The sequence below is a fragment of the Magallana gigas genome, chromosome 5, assembly GCF_963853765.1.
Source record: "Magallana gigas chromosome 5, xbMagGiga1.1, whole genome shotgun sequence".
Classification (NCBI taxonomy): domain Eukaryota; kingdom Metazoa; phylum Mollusca; class Bivalvia; order Ostreida; family Ostreidae; genus Magallana; species Magallana gigas.
The window spans coordinates 12,888,701-12,910,009 of NC_088857.1; the positions used below are offsets into that span (position 1 = coordinate 12,888,701).

Here is a 21,309-nt window from a genome sequence, read left to right on the forward strand (position 1 = left end):
TGTGACCCATGGGCCCCTTGATTTCATTAGTCAGGAACTGAAGGCGAATTCACTGGAATGACTTTATTTCCGTGCTATTGATACTTGAACAATAAAATGCTTTTTTGGTGATTCATGCAGGTTGTGAAGTTAGCGATCATTGCAGAAAAAAAAAACCTTACACAACCCACTAACGCGGGTTATATGTATTTTTTTCCTGCAATGTCGCCACCTTCATATCCTGCATGTGTCACAAAAGAAAGCATTTTATTGTTTAAATGTTTTTATGAGATAAGAAAAGTATGTGTTTTGATTTCCAGTAGAATAATCTACGTGTATATCTGTATTGGATGTGTAATTATTAACAGATCAACCTTAAGCATGTTAAGTGATAGCTCAAATGATTTCTTAACTGCTAAATCAATCGAAATATGAATGTGATAGACATGGAATCAACACGTTTCCAAGAGATCATATCTCTGCAAACTAAAATTAATAATGTCATTTGATAAAGAAATACATGGTAGAGTAACAAATTATATAGTTTTTTTAGTTGTTCGTTTAAAGGGGCATGGTCACAATTTTGGTCAAATTTTATTTTTCTGTTTTTATTATTTGCAATGCTTTAGGAATGGATTTCTAATGATCAAATGAAATTTTGGTGCCAGTCGTTGAGTTTTAAGCAAGTTACAGGGCTTACAATTCTTCGTCATGTAAACAAGGCTCGTGCCCTGTTTTTGTTTACATTGGTTCAATTTACCAGTAAAATATCTTTTTAAAGCTGGTTTGTCATCTTATTATAAATTTAAAGCATAAATAAACAGTTCCTAACGATTAACACATTTATTTTAGGTCTAAAACTGGAATTTTCACTTTAACATTCAAAATGGAACTCTTTCGAGCATGTTAACTTCCAATAAATATCGATTTCTCATCTTGATATTCATGAATCCCAAAGATCATATCAGCACTGATCGATAGGCCATTTATCTGTTACAGACTCTCCTTAGCTTCATGCCGGATTTCCCAATATATAACCATGACTCGGGGGCCGCGCTCTTCGCTCGAAGTGTGCATCATATAAGAAAAGAATGATAAATCAATGAAAGCAGAATATGAAGTTATTCGATGGAGTGAAACGCACTATAGAGATTTCCCCGACTATTTTTTGAAACGGCTTATAGATTACTCGCGAGCGGAGGATTGGACGCCTGAAGTTGGCAAAGGTCAAGGTCGTATATTGTTGTTTTACAAAATATTTTGGTCATTGATTCAGTTACAACATGGCTGAAAAGAAAGGACGTGTGTTTTGTAAACCTGGGTGAATAACGTTGTTTTCAGTGTACGATTATTGAATAATGGAGAAATTTAAAATTACTGTTGTAAGACTGTCACTTGGCGTTATTTTGATCGCCAGTGTACACGTGTGTTTATGTGCGGAGCAGAATAGTCACGTCGAGGAATTTCATATGGTCCAAGGTATACGATTACTATTAACTCATTCTTACCATTTTTTCCTAGGACAATTTTTCTATTATTAATATTAATTTGATAAATATAAAATCTGGAATTGAAAAATATACCTATACATGTACTTCATTTTAACAAAGAAAGCAAAACTTGGAAAGAATTTTGTAAGTTTCTGACCAGAGATGTCAACAGTGACATTTTGGAGTCAAAGTTTGTAGTTAAATAAGTATATGACCAGACCATTGGAATGAAAAAATATTGAGTCATGTTAGCCGACTAAAGTTTTGTACCTGGCTAAAATACTGTACATCATCTGTAGCTGTAAATCCATTACAGGCACCTATATTTTTATCATCAGTCGCTCAATAAGCCAAAAAAAAAAATCTACCCCATCTAAATATAAATACACCTGAATTTTTATCATCAGTTGCTCAATAAGCCAAAAAAAATCTACCCCTACTTTATATAAATACACCTGAATTTTTATCATCAGTCGCTCAGTAAGCCAAAAAAAAATACTATATATGAATACACCTGAATTTCTATCATCAGTCACTCAATAAGCAAGAAAACAAAATCTACCCCCACTCTATATAAATACACCTGCATTTTTATTAATCAGTCGATCAATAAGCCAAAAATACAGAAAAAAATCTACCCCTACTATATATAAATACACCTGAATTTTTATCATCAGTCGCTCAATAAGCCAAAAAAAAAATCTACCCCTACTTTATATAAATACATCTAATTTTTTATCTATCAGTCACTCAGTAAGCCAAATATAAAAAAAAATTCTACCTCCTCTTAGTATATATGAATACAATGTATTTATATATAGAGGAGGTAGAATTTTTTTATAGTTTGCTTATTGAGCGACTGATTGATAACTGATTGATAATACCTGAATTTTTATCAATCATTCGCTCAATAAGCAAAATACAAAAAAAAAAACTCCTCTTAGTATAAATACAATGTATTTATATATAGACTAGGTAACATTTTTTTTTTTAATATTTGGCTTATGATTGATAAAAATTCAGGTGCCTGTGAATCCATTTGCAACACCTGGTAACAAATTATAACATATAATGTCTAGAAAATTTGATTCAGAACTCAATTCGAACTTTTAAGCTTTAAAGAAAGATAATGATAGCCACTGACTATAGATATAATATAGGTTTCTGTGGAAAGAAATATAATTGAAGGTTTTATAGAACCATGGAGTCTTGGTGATGCTTGTGATGTCCTGGTTAACGAACTCTTATTATTATTACAACAATACACACAGGACTGTGGTTGACAGTTCTTACCAATAGAAATCAAGAAACCATGCTGTCTTCAATCTCAGGACTGTCTGATTCTTAGACATGCAGTTTCTGCTATGATCATTCAAATATATGGATTTCATTTTTGTTTATTTCTGTGTAATGATCTGCATGGTATATTACTATCAAAACTATTAATATAGTTTTCTGAACTGAAATTTTATTATTTAATTTTTACATGTAAATTTTAGCCTCATTTGGAACGTATTATTAAGCTTTTTGTGACTTAATTTTTCTGATCACAGGGTCTGTCATCTGATGACTCTCAATCTGTTAACTTTCATTAAATTTTTCAAATTTTCCCAAGTCACTGCGCCAGTTTCAACCAAACTATAAAATTTGAACAAACCACCCTATGGTAAATGACTATAACTTGTTAAGACATTTTTAACATGATGTCCCCAAGCCAAGGAGAAATGATATGGATGTAATAATATATGACGTGGGTTTTTTTTTCTCAAAGATATTCAGCTCAAAAACCAAAAAAGTTCTTAATATTATAACACTAAACTATTAATGAATTTGAAAATAAGTAAAACCTTTTAAGGTGAAATAACACACGTCACAAAATGGCTGACCTCTGATTGAAAGGATATTTCTTTTTATTAAAAGGATTTTATCGACGTTAACATGTAACTTACTGCATAGCCGAGTGGATAAAGTGTCGGGCTTATGATCCGTACATCCCGAGTTCGAATCCCGCAGGGGCTTTAAATTTGTTGTTTCTTACTGAATTGAATTTTTTTGATATCCCCAATCTGCAAATTTTTCGCTTATTTGACATATGTACAGTTTATTTATCGTTATAGCTTTCATAATCAAATAATTTACTGTTAAGTGACTTTTTTCAGGTGTGTTATTCCACCTTAAATATCACGTATTACGTGACTGAAACAAGATGCCAACATCCCTAGAAACCAATCATATTTCACTTCGGTTACAGACAATGCCGATGTTTCAAACTTAGTCTGATCGTGATGCAATAAATTTAATTGCCTTTAATGTACAGGATATAAAAGCAGTCTCCTACACAAACGTTTCTTCATTTTGATGAAAAAACAACATCACTTCTCAAAATTGTATTAAATTTCAGCAAAATTGCTTATAACACAACTACTTGGTACATGTAATTGTTTTATTTGAAAATTTAATTATCTTGTCTAAATGCAAAAATCTTTTAAAGAGTAAAACATGTTTAATACATAAGTTACATAGATTATGCATGCAATCCAAGTTTATCCTTGTCAATCTAATTGCAAATGAGGAACATGAAAGTCAATACTCGTATTCATTATGCATTAGAACAGAGGTTTGACATTTTGTCTTCAGTTTTGATAACTTGATCATGCTGATTTATACACAGTTTTTAAGTAAATGGTTAGAATATTGAAATTCAACTACATACATTAGTTCCAGAAAACAAGATATCTTTGCTATGTTTTTTTTATTTCAATGTTATGTACCGGTTCATGTAGGCTCACTCAAAAAGTTTATCGATCAGTGTTCTCTCACTGAATCTAAATGGATACATGAACATGACATTTACAAAACAAAAAACAACATTTAAGACATACATACACCATATTAGTGTAGGCTAATATGTATAATTGTATGATTATATCCATACAGTCTCAGTGATATAACGCAATCAACAACAAAAAATACATGATTATGGAAGATGATATGTTAACATTTGAGTAAAAATGTAGATTGATAATCTAATGCTGTCAGACTTAAAACAGAGTCTACCAAGTCTGTTCACATTGTCTCTCTGTTTTTTGCTTTTTGGGGAGTTTTTTTCACCAAGAAACTCTCCAAAAAAAAAAGAAAAAAAAAAGGACACACCTTTAGTTGATTTGTAGATGTTTAGTGCAGTTAGCAATGAACTACTGTATACACTCGGGGAAGTATTCGCCCCTTTTTTGCCCCTTTTGCCCTCATTGTCAGCGGGCGAATTAAAGACTGGGCGAATACCAATGTTCTAATGTATCTCTTAAGTACACATTTGTGTCGGCGCGAATTTAAGATGGGGCGAAACCATTTGCATGTGTAGAAGGGCGAAAATAACCTTGTATACAGTATTCATTTCATGATTAAACTTCTTACAAAGCATTGCATTTTTTATTTTAAATTATTCTTAAAAAGTACAACAAAAGATGTGCTTGAGTGTAATACAAGATTTATTTCATATAATAAGACAAGGGTTTGAAATTGATGAATTAATTGCATGTATAATACTTGTTTACCATGTATTTTGCATAGAAATATTGTCTCTTCTAAGAAAAAAAATCATAAATCCAATTAGTTGTCAATGTCTACAGGTAGAAATTCACCTGTTGATGTACTGCAAGTTATTAATATAATTGAACAGATGGAAATTGATAGAATATCAGTATCAGAGCTCATCTTTCCTCAAAGTCGTCACAAAGCCAAGCCTAGTTGATTAGATTGACAGAGTGATACATTTTTCACACTTCAAAGTGTCTTTGTTTAATTACATTTGAGAGGACTTAATAAAGTACATTTTACATGTTACATCACTGGCACCTTATTTTTTCACATGACTGCATAGTACCGCGTGGCACTCTTAGCGGTAATCATTTATTCATGAAAGCCTGCCAACTGGATACATTGTGGTGGCAGTGTGCAGAACTGAACATGTTCCTACTTTATAAATCCTACTTGCTGCCACGGGCTGTAGAAAATTGGAAAAAGGGGGTGGTAGTTAAGTCCAGCTATTTCCATGATTACACAAAATTTCCGATTTGTAAAACACATGATAATATTGTGCATGTTTTGAATTTATAGTTTTTTAATGCCTGTCATACTCCTGGTTGATTTTTTTTTTCATTTTTAAGAGTACATGATTTTATTTTGCAAGGAAATTAAGCAAGATCAATTGATCGTGAGTTTCAGTAGTGAATCTTTACAGGAACATATTGCAAGAAAAAAATTGTAATGTTATAAGGCATCTAGGTATTTTCATTATTGGAAAACCATGATCAGTCTGGAGTATCTGTGTCATACTGTGAAATTAAGGTGGTTTATGTTGTTATGAAAGTTGTTTTTTTTTTTTAATTCTCAGTTATGTTCACTTTTTAATAAAAGTAATATGCGAGATGTCTCCAATATAATTTATATTCATCTGATTTTGCCTTTCAAATTTGATCATTTTTTGGATTGCATAAAGTTAAATTTAACTAATTCAAAATGGGGCAATGGAATGCATAGTGATAAGGCTCTTCTTAATCAGAAGCAGTATAAAATTAACGGTATGATCTAGATAACTTTGTACATAACCCACTTTTTCATCAGCTGATTCAAGTTTCTGTACTATTGTAATTCAGACATGTCAAATGTTATGTCTTTTTTGTTTGGTACATACCAAATACATTTTCAAAATTCAGACATGTATCTACATGTTTAAAGTGTTGCGCACCAATTTACAATCTGCAATTATTTAGACAAAGTGTCACCATTCGAGCATTTTTGTCTCACAAACTTGTTACATGTATGTCAAATGTTTTTTGGATGAATATGAAAGTAAAATCAACTAATCTACTGTTACAATACATTTGATTGAATGAGTAACAAAATATGTGTGCATTATCAATTTGAGATACATTTATTGTCTTAGATGCATGTATTACCGTAGCCTGTTAGGTTAATATCATGTTAGAATATCAAAATTAAGATTGGTTTTTCAATGGATGTGTTATGATAACATTTAAATATGTGGTCTTGTTGCACACTTTAACATTTTGCCAAATCCCCTGCCCCCCCCCCCCCCCCCCCCCCCCCAAAAAAAAAAAACAACAAAAAACCTTCACAATCTCTTGTTTTCAAAATTTATATTTACATTCTAAACAGGGCAAAAATAATTGAATTCAAACTATGGAAATAAGCCCTCCCCAACCAATACTTTAAATGCAAGTGAGTGGGTTACAGTCAGCAATGTGGTCCCCCTAGATCTATTGCTCTGTAATTTTTGTCAGAAATGAGCCCCTGTACTCTTTGCATTTATTGCCTATTTGAAGTAAACTTCACTTAATTTATCAGGAGCCACCCACACAACATGACAATTTTTGAAATACTCAGTGCTTCAGTCTGAATCAATATGAGAGCGACTTCTACTGTTCTTTATTCTCAGTTTATTGGCATCTGATTCTTTGTTATTTTCATCAACGTTATATGAAATTAAGAAAACTTAACCTTACACCAAGCATTTACATTGCTACAGCTGTTCTGAGGCTTACAAATACATTTTCATTAGTTGTTAAATCTAGTTTAAATATTTTAAATTTCCTGTTATTTGCCTCTTCTTCTCTTTTTGTGACTAAATTTATTTATATAGACCTCTTATTTCAGATAAATCCTTTTCCAATGTGACAATTTACGACATGGAGGTAACTTGTGGGAAACACCGTCCTGGAATGTTTCCTTCCCAGACCTGGACCTGTAATGACATCAGGTATGTTCATCAGATGTGTAATGACATCAGGTACATTCATCAGACCTGTAATGACATCAGGTACATTCATCAGACCTGTATTGACATCAGGTACATTCATCAGACCTATATTGACATCAGGTACGTTCATCAGACCTGTAATGACATCAGGTACATTCATCAGACATGTAATGACATCAGGTACATTCATCAGACCTGTATTGACATCAGGTACATTCATCAGACCTGTATTGACATCAGATACGTTCATTAGACCTGTAATGACATTAGGTATGTTCATTAGATCTATATTGACATCAGACGTGTAATGACACCAGGTATGTTTATCAGACTCGTATTGGCATCAGGTACGTTCATCAAACCTGTATTGACATCAGGTATGTTCATCAGATGTGAATTGACATCAGGTATGTTCATCAGAAGTGTAATGACACCAGGTATGATTACAGACCTATATTGACATCAGGTCTATAACAAAAATGCAGCGTTGTACTGAGTCAGACATGGAATCATCCAGACTTCTTTTCACAGAACTCTTTGGCCTCTTTTTTGTGTCAGTTTGATTGATCCACAACCACAGTTTTTTTTGTCGCGACAAATGACCTGTAGTTACAGATTGTTTTTTATGTACACCAGCATGCTCTTTTTTTGATTACATCATCGAAGAAGCCCTACAATTTATCAAATGTGCACCAAAAGAATGCTGTTCAATTACTCTTCCTGTGAAGGGTTTGTTTTTGCATCGTAAACGTGATAAAGCCAGCATCAATAATATGTTCTTGAGACTCTATGGAGCAATTATCCATTGCACAGTTTAGGCTTCAATTTTCCAATTGCAAGAATTTTTGCAATTCTCAAATGATAAAAGAACACTTGGTACAAAAATATTTGTAAGCTACACCCCCCCCCCCCCCTTCCCACCTCAAAAACAGAAGACCTGAGAAGATTTCTGAAATAACTCATTGACTTTATATTTTTTTCAGAGTGAATGGAATGCGGATGGCCTATGGTTACTACCCTGGGCTAGGGGCTGACACCAGATGCACAGAGTCGGGAGGATTTGATGAACTGAGGCAGCTTTGTTACAAACTAATGGAGTCCATCGCCTCTAACAGACAATTGTGGGGAGCTCAGGTATATGTACTATGTACTCTGTTGTTATATTGATTCCTCCGACAATATGCAGTGGAGCTATTTTTATTTTATTTTTGTTCGACCTTCTGACAAAATGTAGAGCAATTCTATCAGATCAACCCACAGACAAAATGTCAATTTATTTATTTAATGAATTTTTTAAAAAAAATCATTAAGTAAAAATCTTGTAAAAATTTGTGTGGAAAGTAAGACCGAGATTAACATACATCATTGAACTGACTATCAACCAGATCAAAACAGGCTTTTGATGTAAGCTAGCATACATTGGATCAAGTTTGTAAGCCTGTCATCCAGAAAAATAGATCCTTTTATCTGGGGAAATGAAGCCTTTATTATTATCAATACCTAATGGATTTTCAGTTTTACAGAGTCCTAGATTAAAGATATTAAATTGTATTTTTTAATGTTGATCTTCCCATTTGTCTCAAACAACATATTACTGTAAGGTAAAAACAAATTTTGGGGTCATTCCAGGAAGCCTTCTCAAAATATGTCAAGGTTCCATCATCATTCATCAAGGTCAAACATTGCAACATTTGGAATAACTGGTCAGGTTCCTTTTAACATAACTATAACATTAGTACTCATAAAAGAAGTTCAAATAGTTGTCACTTCTTTGCCTAAACATGAGCTTGATAAATATGATTAATTTAGGATTGTACATTTTGATATTTTTTAGGACTCAATAATGTTAAAATGTACCCTCCCATCCCCAGAATTTTTTATACTTTAATATTAGGTTGAAGAATATTTCCTGATTTTTTCATTGGATAATTATCAATTCATTGTGGGGTTTTTTTTTTTGTTTATCCAAAAGAACTTGTTGGATAAAAAATTATATCCATTCAATGGTTTGAATTGACTGAATTCTTAGGACACAACCTATGTTCATGCAGATAAGCTCGAATGTGAGAGACAGCAAAAAGCTGTTTTGCAGCAAAATGATCTGTAATGCCATTGTATTCACCTGACAAAATTGTTTTTCTATGCATTCAAAAGTTGGTTTTAATACAGAACATTGGATTTTTATTTATTTTTTTTGAAAAAAAGCACCGATAACCTATTGTTACTCTTCTTGCTTTAATTTGTAGGTTTCCAATGCTAGCTGTGATTATATAGAAGAAAAGAGAGTGATGTTGAACCTGAACCTTGATGGTTACTACTGGAAGAAGATGGATCCGGGATATGGCTGGATAGAAACCCTGCAGTGTGTGGCCTTTCCCAAAGATGATGCACTCTCATTCCCATGATGCAATCTCTGTTCATTATACATAACACAAAAAATACGAGAAATAACAGTTTATATGTTTTGGTTGCATGATCTCAGTTCATTTGATAAGAGACTGGTTTTTTTTTTTTAAATGTTTGCTAGAACTACTGTATTGTTAAAAATTTTGTATGTTCATATGTTATGCCTGTAGTGTGGATTTTTATTCTCTTGTTGAAAGAGAGAAAAAACCCAACAGATCCCCTGAGTCATTTCAAATCAGCAAGGTTAGATGTACATTAAGCTTATTTTCTCTCAGTCAGTAGTTTGATCTGGAAATATTTTCTCATCAGTTGCTATATTTCTAATCATAGCCTTGGGCACATCAGGTTATTTTTCAATAGTCATGATTTTTTGATTGCATATTTTAAAAAATCATTGCTTTTTTTTTTTGGCTACATTGTATTAAATTTCATGTTTCTTTTGTTTACAAGCTTTCGATCATTATTAAGCAAATGATTTGCCTTAGCAGCTCAAATTTATCTCAATCGTGACTCATTAAAGATAGTCTCAGTTTTAATATGCATAGAAGGAGGGAAAATGAGAATAATCAATATCATATTTGTTGCTGTGTTATTTTGACTATCAGCTTGTTTATCCTAGCATGAAACACATTGTATGTTGATGGAGTCGGCAGTAATCTTTCGTTCCAAATTTTCAAAGCCAAATTAAAGCTAGTGGGTTTATTAGTTTAGGATGTACATGTAATTTGATATAAAGTCATTTCTTGTTTCAGATTTCAAATAATGAGGATATAAAGAGAGAAAAAGGTCTTTTGATTAGCCACATAAAAGATAAATTTGAAAAAAAGAGATTTATTGCACTGCTGATCCATAAAAAAGCTATGTTTTGGTCATGTTTTTTAAGTCCATATTGAAAACTTCCAGTATTATCAACCTATTTAATTAAATTTTGCTGCTGTAAATTGTTTGTTGGAAAGATTCTCCCTTCAAACTTATTCAGCTGAAAAATAGAGAACCTGAGAATAAAGAATTCTGTAGAATCCCTGCTTGGTATTGATTTTAAGATGATTTTTTTTTCTCTTGAATTTTTCTTCGACAAAACAAAATAAAAATTGACAAAAAGTGCTTTAGGCAAAGAGGTTAAATAACAATTATGCAAACAAATACAGATGTATTAAATGTTTATTATAACCAGAGGTAGGAAATGTTCATATCTTTTTCATCTCGACAAAAAAGCAGCATATTTTATGTGATGTTGCAGATGAATTGCAGTCCCTTACTGTTTTTAATGATGAATACTACTCTATGCAATATTTTTGTGTTTGTGGAAGGTCTGTGTTTATTTGTGAATGATTCAATCACTGTAATCTATGAACAGTATTTTGGTTCTGGTGATCATGTTTCAACTGGCCAACATTATCTTCTTCTTTTTTTGCATAATAGTGCCTATTTTTATGATATAGAGAAAGGATATGTATAACAATAGTACAAGTATCACCTGTAAATGATTCATTCAATATCTACTGTTTAGTGTCATTGACAATCACGTTTCATGTAAAATTTCACATGTAAATAAAATCTTCAAGCTCACTGTTAAGTGTGTCTGTTTACAGTAGTCATAAAACTTAACGTGAAAATATATAACATTGGGATTGCCTTATGTAAAGAAAAGTCACTCTTTGTTGTCACATATGCTTTTAAAAGGTTGTAACAGCTGGATTTATCTTCAATGATTACAGTGAGTTGTAGTCTCCACCTTCAATGATTAAAGTGAGCTGTAGTCTCCACCTTCAATGATAAAAAGTGAGCTACATTCTCCATCTTCAATGATTAAAGTGAGTTATAGTTTCAACATTCAATGTTTGAAGTGAGTTAAGTTTCCACTTTCAATAATAAAAGTGTGTTATAGTCTCCACCTTCAATAATTAAAGTGTGTTATAGTCTCCACCTTCAATAATTAAAGTGTGTTATATTTTCCACCTTCAATAATTTAAGTGTGTTATAGTCTCCACCTTCAATAATTAAAGTGTGTTATAGTTTCCACCTTTAATGATTAAAGTGAGTTCTAGTATCAACCTTCAATGATTAAAGTGAGTTTGAGTATCCACCTTCAATAATTAAATTGAGATGTAGTCACCCCATTCAATGATTTAAATGAGTTACAGTCTCCACTTTCATAGATTTAGGTGAGTTATAGTCTCCATCTTCAATAATTAAAGTGTGTTTTAGTTTCCACCTTCAATAATTAAAGTATGTTATAGTTTCCACCTTCAATGATTAAAGTGAGTTCTAGTATCCACCTCCAATGATTAAAGTGAGTTGTAGTCTCCACCTTCAATAATTAAAGTGAGTTATAGTTTCCACCTTCAATGATTAAAGTGAGTTCTAGTATCCACCTTCAATGATTAAAGTGAGTTTTTGTCTCCACCTTCAATAATTAAATTGAGCTGTAGTCACCATATTCAATGATTTAAATAAATTGCAGACTTCACCCATTTAAGTGAATTATAGTCTCCATCTTCGATGATTAAAGCGAGTTGTAGTCTCCACCTTTAATAATTAATGTGTGGTTTAGTTTCCACCTTTAATGATTAAAGTGAGTTCTAGTATCCACCTTCAATGATTGAATTAAGCTGTAGTCACCACATTCAATGACTTAAATGAGTTACAGTTTCCATCTTCATTGATTTAAGTGAATTATAGTCTCCACCTTCAATTATTAAAGTGAGTTGTAGTCTCGAACTTCGAAAATTAAAGTGTGTTATAGTATCCACCTTCAATGATTAAAGTGAGTTCTAGTATCCACCTTCAATGATTAAAGTGAGTTTTTGTCTCCGCCTTCAATAATTAAATTGAGCTGTAGTCACCCCATTCTATTATTTAAATGAGTTACAGTCTCCACCTTCATTGATTTAAGTGAATTATAGTCTCCATTTTCAATGATTAAAGTGAGATGTAGTCTCCATCTTCACTGATTAAAGTGAGCTATAGTCTCCACCTTCTATAATTAAAGTGAGCTACATTCTCCCCTTTAATTACTAAAGTAAGTTATAGTCTCAACCTTCAATGATTTAAGTGAAGTACAATCTCCACTTTCAATGATCAAAGTGAGTTGTAGTCTCCAACCTCAATGAATAAAGTGAATTTTTGAATCCACCTTCAATAATTTAAGTGTGTTTTTGTCTCCAACTTCAAAAATTAAAGTGTGTTATAGTATCCACCTTCAATGATTAAAGTGAGTTCTAGTATCCACCTTCAATGATTAAAGTGAGTTTTCGTCTCCACCTTCAATAATTAAATTGAGCTGTAGTCACCCCATTCTATGATTTAAATGAGTTACAGTCTCCACCTTCATTGATTTAGGTGAGTTATAATCTCCACCTTCAATGATTTAAGTGAGTTGTAGTTTCCACCTTCAATAATATAAGTGTGTTATAGTTTCCACCTTCAATGATTAAAGTGAGTTCTAGTATCCACCTTCAATGATAAAAGTAAGTTTGAGTCTCCGCCTTCAATAATTAAATTGAGCTGTAGTCACCCCATTCTATGATTTAAATGAGTTACAGTCTTCACCTTCATTGATTTAGGTGAGTAATAGTCTCCATCTTCAATGATTAAAGTGAGATGTAGTCTCCATCTTCACTGATTAAAGTGAGATGTAGTCTCCATCTTCAGTGATTAAAGTGAGCTACAGTCTCCACCTTCTATATTTAAAGTGAGCTACAGTCTCCACTTTAATGACTAAAGTAAGTTATAGTCTCCACCTTAAATGTTTTAAGTGACCTATAATCTCCACTTTCAATGATCAAAGTGAGTTGTAGTCTCCAACCTTAACCTCCACCTTCAATAATTAAAGTGTGTTATAGTATCACCCTTCAATGATTACAGTGAGTTTGAGTCTCCGCCTTCAATAATTAAATTGAGTTGTAGTCACCACATTCAATGATTTAAATGAGTTACAGTCTCCACCCTCATTGATTTTAGTGAGTTATAATATCCACCTTTAATCATATTAAAGTGAATTGTAGTCTCCACCTTCAATAATTTAAGTGTGTTATAGTATCCACCTTCAATGATAAAAGTGAGCTATAGTCTCCACCTTCAATAAATAAAGTGAGCTACAGTCTCCATGTTCAATAATTAAAGTGAGCTTCTCCACCTTCAATGATTTAAGTGAGCTACAGTCTCCACTTTCAATGATAAACGTGAGTTATAGTCTCCACCTTCAATGATTAAAGTGAGCTACAGTCTCCATGTTCAATAATTAAAGTGAGCTTCTCCACCTTCAATGATTTAAGTGAGCTACAGTCTCCACTTTCAATGATAAACGTGAGTTATAGTCTCCACCTTCAATGATTAAAGTGAGCTACAGTCTCCACCTTCAATGATTAAAGTGAGCTACAGTCTCCACTTTCAGTGATTAAAGTGATAACCTTATATATGATATCAATGATAAAAAGTGAGCTACAGTCTCCACCCTCAATGATAAGAATGAGTTACAGTCTCTACCTTCAATTAAGAGAGAAATATAGTCTCCACCCTTAATGATTAAAGTGGGCTGTAGTCTCCACTTTCAATTTTTAAAGTGAGTTATAGTCCTTTCCTTCATTAATAAAGTTAGTTATAGTCTCAACTTTCAATGATTAAAGTGAGCTGTGGTCTCCATGTTCCATGATTAAAATGAGTTGAAGTATCAACCTTCAATGATTAAAGTGAGCTGTAGTCACCACATTTAATGATTAAAACGAGCTACAGTCTCAATCTTCATTGATTTAAGTGAGTTATTGTCTCCATCTTCAATGATTAAAGTGAGCTCTAGTCTCCATCAGGAAGTTGCAAAGACATGCAATGAATGTGACGAAATCGGCCGAGAGTTTTTATATAAGGTAAGGCCATTTTTGGACGCCTTAAGTCAGTCAGCACAGTCTGTATGCACATTTAATATCAAAAGTATGAAATAAGAATTGAGTTATCGTCTCCATCTTTAATGATTAAAGTGAGTTAAAGTCAATGATTATTGAATACCGTGCGTTAGCGCGGTATGAGTCTGCACTGCTTGGTGTATCATAGGACCGACGACATCCAAAAATATAAGCATTCAATGTTTATATTTATATTCATAATGATGTTTATTTTTATGAAATATATGTGTATTGTCGTTGTAAAGTCATTATATACGCTCTTTGTCAGGGATATGAAACATACATGGAACAGCCATATTAACATGTTATTTAGTTCGCGTCCGCGGCTAAAAATATTGTGCCAGAAACTTTGTAGAGAAAAATCCTTTTTATTAAGGAGTAGATATAATTTAATGATTATTTTTCAAAAGTACATAACAAATTGTTTATTTAAGAACGAACATTTCATTTATTCTAACAAAAATAAATTTACTCAAAACACGCGGGGACGTTTATGTTTGTGCACATGGCGCATGCATTATCAAAGTGTATTCATAGAAAATTGAACAGTTTTCCAATGAAAAGATAGGGAGAAATATACACTGAATGTAAATATATTATATAAAATTTAAAAAAAAATGATTAAAACTAATTTAATCGTGACTTGGCTTTGCCAGTGATTATATGAACAGGATCAAAGGAAAGGGGCGCATGAGGCATTAGATATACCTCACTTCGAGTAATACAGATGATTATTTTTCAAATGTAGTTAAAATATCAACATGAAAGGTAAAGCTTTTTTAATTAATATATTAATGGTTGACAAACTATATATAAGTAATTCACTAATCCGTGTATTTTAGCAACGTTGTTCAGTGTGATAGACAGACGCTTGTAGTCACTCCTTTTGGTCTGCGAGGATGTTCAAATTATACTAACGGGCATTTTCTTCTTAATTTTTTCGCTTTTAAGGTGGTATGAGACACCTGTCGATATTAACGTGGATAAAAGTACATTAAAATCAAAGTACTTTTACCGGTAAATGATGTTTTAAAAAATTTCGGAAAAATATTTAAACCTCTCAGATAACGACCGAAAGACAAATGTTAATCATTCCCTGTACACATTATAATTAGCGCTTAGCTCAGAAATCGTCTGAGATTTTGCTGTAATGTTGAGAAAGAAAACTCGCATATATGGTTATTAATGTGTCGAAAAATGCAGTTCTTTATTTCACATGTACTGATGGTCACCTTCAAATGTAAGATATCTTTAAAAAAATTTAAAGTAAAGTGCATTTGTCGTTTCAACAGAGAGTACAGACCTTTTTGTACGCTTTTGTCCTTTCTTATTTATGAGGGTTTAATGGTCATGGCCACTTTTAGACTTTACGAATCTCCCTGGGAAGAAGAGCTCGGTATCAATTTTAGCTATTTCAAAGCTAAACTATTTAGATTTTCTTTTTGTCTTTATATAGATTTCTAAAATCAACCGCGACCATCCAGGCCGATTGAAAGCCGGACTACTACTGTAAGTGCATTCTATAAGTTTATTTTGAGTTCAATTCAGCTATTTTTATTACATCAATTTCATTCAAGAGTAAATGATCGATTACCACCAGATTTACTAATTTTAGCTCGCTCATACATATATCGTTTAAAAAAACCGAATGTTCCTTAAGCCACATGTTCAAAGATTTTGACGCATAAAAATCTGCGTAAAAAATCCAGTATAATTATCCAGAACATCCCCTAAAGCCTCAGTCTCGTAATTCTCAACATATACAAAGCAATCGTTTTGTCCTTTTATCAATGAGAAACAATCTTGTGTCATCGCCAATGATTGACAATCTTTTGCTCCAGGTTAAAAAATATCAACAGAAGACAAGGAAAAAAATCGTAGGATAAGATGTAATCACAAAGTAATGCAGGGGGTGGGGTGGGGGTGGGGGTTGGTTGATTGGACGATTTGTCTGAAAATTGAAAGACTTTTTATGCATATCAGGTCAGAGAGTGACTGTATGTTGTCTATGAACTAGTAAGCATTTGTTAGAATTTTTCTTTTCTAAGTAAAAATGGGTCCAATCGCCTCTACTGATCTGTGATCTAAAAGGCTTACAGATCATATGACTTAATTCAATAATTCGCTTGACACTTCTATTTTTTAAAAACTTTTACAAAGAATTGCCCCTCTACCTTCCCCCCGTTTTCTTCAGAAGAATTTTATCTGTTGTGTCTCCTTATAATGTCATCTCCATGGCATTAAGGATCAGACCGAATCAAACTTGTAACACTTATATTAAAACTAGTTGCCATATTTTTTCACCTTGCTGCTGTCTATCGGAAACTTGGCATGCAAAGTTCGCCAACACTTCTAACCATGAAACACTGGTTTTGGCTAACTAAGTTAAAAGGGGCATGTCACGATTTACGTTTATTTAAATATTTTCAGTTTTAAAGGGACTTAGACACCATTTGAGCTCCAAATTTTCAAATTTTATTATTCTATCTTTAATGTCTAGAATGATTAATATAGGTATTTTTAATGCTTCCTCAAAATTTGAAAGTCAAAAATTGAGTTACAAGCAAGATATTCTCTGTTTTGTAAACAAAGCTTAAGTCTTGTTATTGTTTATATATGGGTTATAATGCTAAAAGTTTCAATTAAAAGGTGCTTTCTATTGTTGATAATATTATTTATGAACACATTGAATCAGTTTATCTTGCTTGCCACTGATCAATTTGTCAAAAAAAGGTAACTCCCTTACTTTACATTATTTGTAAACAATTATAAGACTCGAGCTTTGTTTACATAACAATGAGTTCTTACATCTGTATCTCACTTGTAACTTGACTTCTATCATTCAATTTTGGTCAATCATTCAAAATGCACATGTAAACCATTTTATGCATAAATAATTAAATTTTCATCTCAAATCGTGTCTAAGTCCCTTTAAAGAATAGGGGGTCTAATCAAATGCTTGTTTCTACGACGAGCCTATTCCAACAAATCGATGAACTAAAACTTTGTCAGTTTGTTGGATGTCACCATATGGAAGAAAATACTGAAGTCAATTAGCATGTATGATATTCAAAATATAGAGAAATATAGGAAAACATCAATACAAAGGCAGACGATTGCCGACAAAGCACTCGCACATTGGTCCGTGTCAAAACCAAATTACAATTTTGCTGTAGAGGTGGAATTACGTGATATTAAAGGAAACACTCCCAGCACGATTAGCGGTTCAAGATCGTCCAGTGATAAAAATAAAACGCAATTGATTCATAGTGCAAGGTAATGTTGGGCTTTGAAGATTGTAGTTCAGCCAAACCAATTATGCCGAGTACTGTTAAAGTACGCTACAATCAATGCAGTTCTTAGCGTTTTTCTTCTTAATTTTCCTTTTGAAAACAGAGTCTTTAAAAATTTGTTTTGACACTCTGAAAGACGTAAGGAATGGTTTTGGCATACTAATGAAAACCAATCGATTGCCAATGGCATCTTGTTTTGCACATTAGAAATTAATGGATTTATAAAATAAAAGAGAATGTTTAATTTTTTTATATACATAATCAAAAATAAAGTTTCTTGTAGAATGTGAATATTGGTATAGAAATAATTATTTCCAATTATTGCAGTGGACAATGCACGCACTTCAAACCGCTGCAACCCGAGTTCTATTCCCGAGATCGACATGCAGTGGTTGTATGTGATATGGTATGGCGGCCGCCAGCTTGGAAACGTGGGTTCTCTCCGGGTACTCCGGCTTCCTCCCACATTAATGTCCCCCTCGCGCTGACATCCGTGCCAACGAGATATGTTAATATAAGTTGTAGAATTTGAATGTGTATCTATCGTTGTAAAATAAAGTTCAGTTTCAGTTTCAAGGGTCTTTTTCGCAAGTAAATGAGGATTGAAGTAGCCAGGCTGTCTGAAGATACATTTAGAGAAGAATTGTGGCCATGCAAATGTTTCCATAACATTTTTTATCATATTTGACCAATTATAGTTATTAATGATGGACCAACAGCCGACAACTCTGGTGTGTATTCTATTTAGTGTTTTTGAGGGAAAGCAGCATTCGTTAAATCAAGTACATCGTGAAACGACATACAATGTATATATACATAATGTTAGGTACGTTTTGAAAAACGCTAATGCTAGTCCACACTGACGTGTTGAAAACTTCAACTATGGTACACGCTAAAAAATACGTTTACAATACTGTAGCTTCTCGTCATTTCTTGAGAAATGAAATTAAGCTATTGTAACGGGACATCTGGGATGACCAGTGAAGAATTTCGCCCAGCTGACGAATTGCTATAGAAGCTGGGTGATATGTTCTTCAAGTTGGAGAATGGCTCATTGAAAAGTTTTGCATGGAACGTGGAAGGTGTTAGAAGAATTAAAGAGGCATGGTCACGATTTTGATCAAAAATAATTTTTCCGGTTTTAATATTTACAATGCTTCAGAAAAGCTTTTTTAATAGGCAACCTAAATTTGAGTGTCATTTGTTGAGCAATAAGCGAGTTACGGAGCTTGAAATTCAAAGCGTTTGTTTACATTTTGAACGTTGAAGTAAATTTCAGTTTTAAATCTAAAACGAATGTGTTAAACGTTAGGAACTGTTTATCTATGCGTAAAAAAAAAAATAGACAAATAAGCTGGAAAAAGATTTTTATTGGTTTATTGAACCTATGTAAACACAAACAGGACACGAGCCTTGTTTACATGACAAAAATTGTGAGCCCTGTATCTCTACAAATGACTCTCAAATCTCATTTGATCATTAGAAATGCATGTCCAAAGTATTGTAAATTATAAAAACATAGAAATAGAATTTGACCAAAATCGTGACCATGCCCCTTTAAGGGAAAGTTGTCTTTTGGCCAGTTGTTTGCAAACTAAAATTTAAGATGTGGAAAAAGAGGAGGAAGAAGTGCAAGTCGATAAAAAGAAGATTTATTTCAAACAGCAGTGTCTCCAAAAATAGATAAATAAAGAGAGAAACATAAAGTCTAATGATGACACACAAAAATTACAAAAAAACAATGATACGATAACAAATAACGTGACGTAGGCGTACACGCGAAACAATGGAAGCAGGAAATCCAAATACATGGCACAGTGGGGGGAAAATTAAGAAGGCAAAATAAAAACTAATGATAACTTATCAAATGAACGTAAAATAATGATTTTTTTTACTCTGCAGCTGAGACTTGATAAGAAATAATGTAGGCTTAAACGTGGAACAAGGAAAGCAGGGAATCTAAAGCACAAGTCAGAATTAATGGGATGTTAACTTGAAGGGCGAGGGCAATATACCATATAGAAGGCAAAGCTAATAAGTGTCATGAGTGAAGGAAAGTTGGAAAAACTTAAAACAGAGGAATTAAAAATAATGTTTATTATATAATATTTGTTTTAATATTGACTACGCATGGAAGAGATTAGCCCTTGTTTTTATATACATTAAACCAAAAGATATGCTTTTCTAAAGAAAAACTTTCTCACAGCAATTTCAGAATGACTAGATGAAGAATATATTTAGAAACTTCATTTAGAACAGGACCAAAAAAGACAATCATATGTTTCTAAACGACACAAACACTGTCACATTTCTCTACACTATTTTTATTTGGCAGTTTGACGTTGAATTAGGATGGCCAAAAGTAAATTGGTTAAACCATAAGTCTCATAGATTTTCAGCTATTGTCCTTGATGTTATATAGTAAGTTTTAACCTTTTAATCTATTGCTTTACATGTGAAATAAAAAAAAATGCAGATATTTTTCTGTTCTTTTTTACAAAATTACACGGATTTTTAAAAAATGGTTGCCATGGTAACTCATGAAAAATTTGCATTTGTAATATATGTAAATTTATCATGATTAAAATATTTTTTTACCAACAAACTCATTTTTTTCAAAAACATTTTTTAAGGAAACCTTAAAGTATATTGTACTTTAAAAAAAACTTATTGATGTTTAATGAAAGAACAGCTGCCTATGCAAAATCATAGATAAATGTTCAGTGCAAAGTTTTTATTCAAACAAAGGAACAAAAACACTGCATGCGACGGTACAAAAACGGTATAAATCTAAACTTCTTTCCACCACTGTATTCCCTACAATATCAAAACTATATCACATCATAAACATGTCATTTGATATAGATTTAACATCAAAATAACATTATATTCATTAGTTTGATATCAGTTTATTCTCTACAAATTGCCATAGCAACTCCATATTGAAACCTAAGGTTCCTTTAGAACAAACTTCTCAGAATTTAACAGAATTTATGATAAAGTAGAATGGTATGTATGCAAATTGTGCTCTACTAAATTATAAATTTTTGAAACAGCAAACAAAATAAATAAGTACTTCAAAAGAATTTTTTTCTGTTTACAGTTTCTTGCAGTAGTTAATTTGCTTGCCATAACAACCATTAAATGTTCCATCAGATACTGTCTTACAGTAGAGAGTCTGATACCCAAGTTTATGCTGTTATAATAACGACAATCATCAACACTGTGAAAGCAAATTTCAGTCATTCCCTGTGTTCTGTAATGAATTCAGGAAACAATATCTAACAGTTTTTGATAATATTTGGTTCACTGTACTGAAAATAATTGAGTGGTTTTTCCGGTTACCATGACAACAAATGATGACCTATATGATAAAAGTAGAATAGTATATAAATTATTGGTATAAACCTCACATCAACTATGAAGTCTTGAAAATCATGCTACTAGGATCTGTTTGTACA

At 32.5% G+C, this 21,309-nt stretch overlaps 1 protein-coding gene across 1 annotated transcript; it reads left to right on the top strand.

Moving 5' to 3' along the window:
- The first annotated feature begins 1,185 nt into the window (after window positions 1–1,185).
- Window positions 1,186–11,224, top strand: LOC105333313 (uncharacterized). The gene is made up of 4 exons (XM_011436218.4): window positions 1,186–1,458; window positions 7,146–7,248; window positions 8,232–8,382; window positions 9,495–11,224. Exons 1-4 carry the CDS (start codon window positions 1,338–1,340, stop codon window positions 9,651–9,653), a joined length of 534 nt encoding a protein of 177 aa, XP_011434520.1. The 5' UTR covers window positions 1,186–1,337; the 3' UTR covers window positions 9,654–11,224.
- The last annotated feature ends 10,085 nt before the right edge of the window (window positions 11,225–21,309 follow it).

Coding starts and splice junctions, on each gene's coding strand:
- LOC105333313 (XM_011436218.4), top strand. CDS start 1,338: ATGGAGAAATTTAAAATTACTGTTGTAAGACTGTCACTTGGCGTTATT. Junction 1,459..7,145: donor GGAATTTCATATGGTCCAAG/GTATACGATTAC, acceptor CTCTTATTTCAG/ATAAATCCTTTTCCAATGTG. Junction 8,383..9,494: donor GACAATTGTGGGGAGCTCAG/GTATATGTACTA, acceptor TTTAATTTGTAG/GTTTCCAATGCTAGCTGTGA.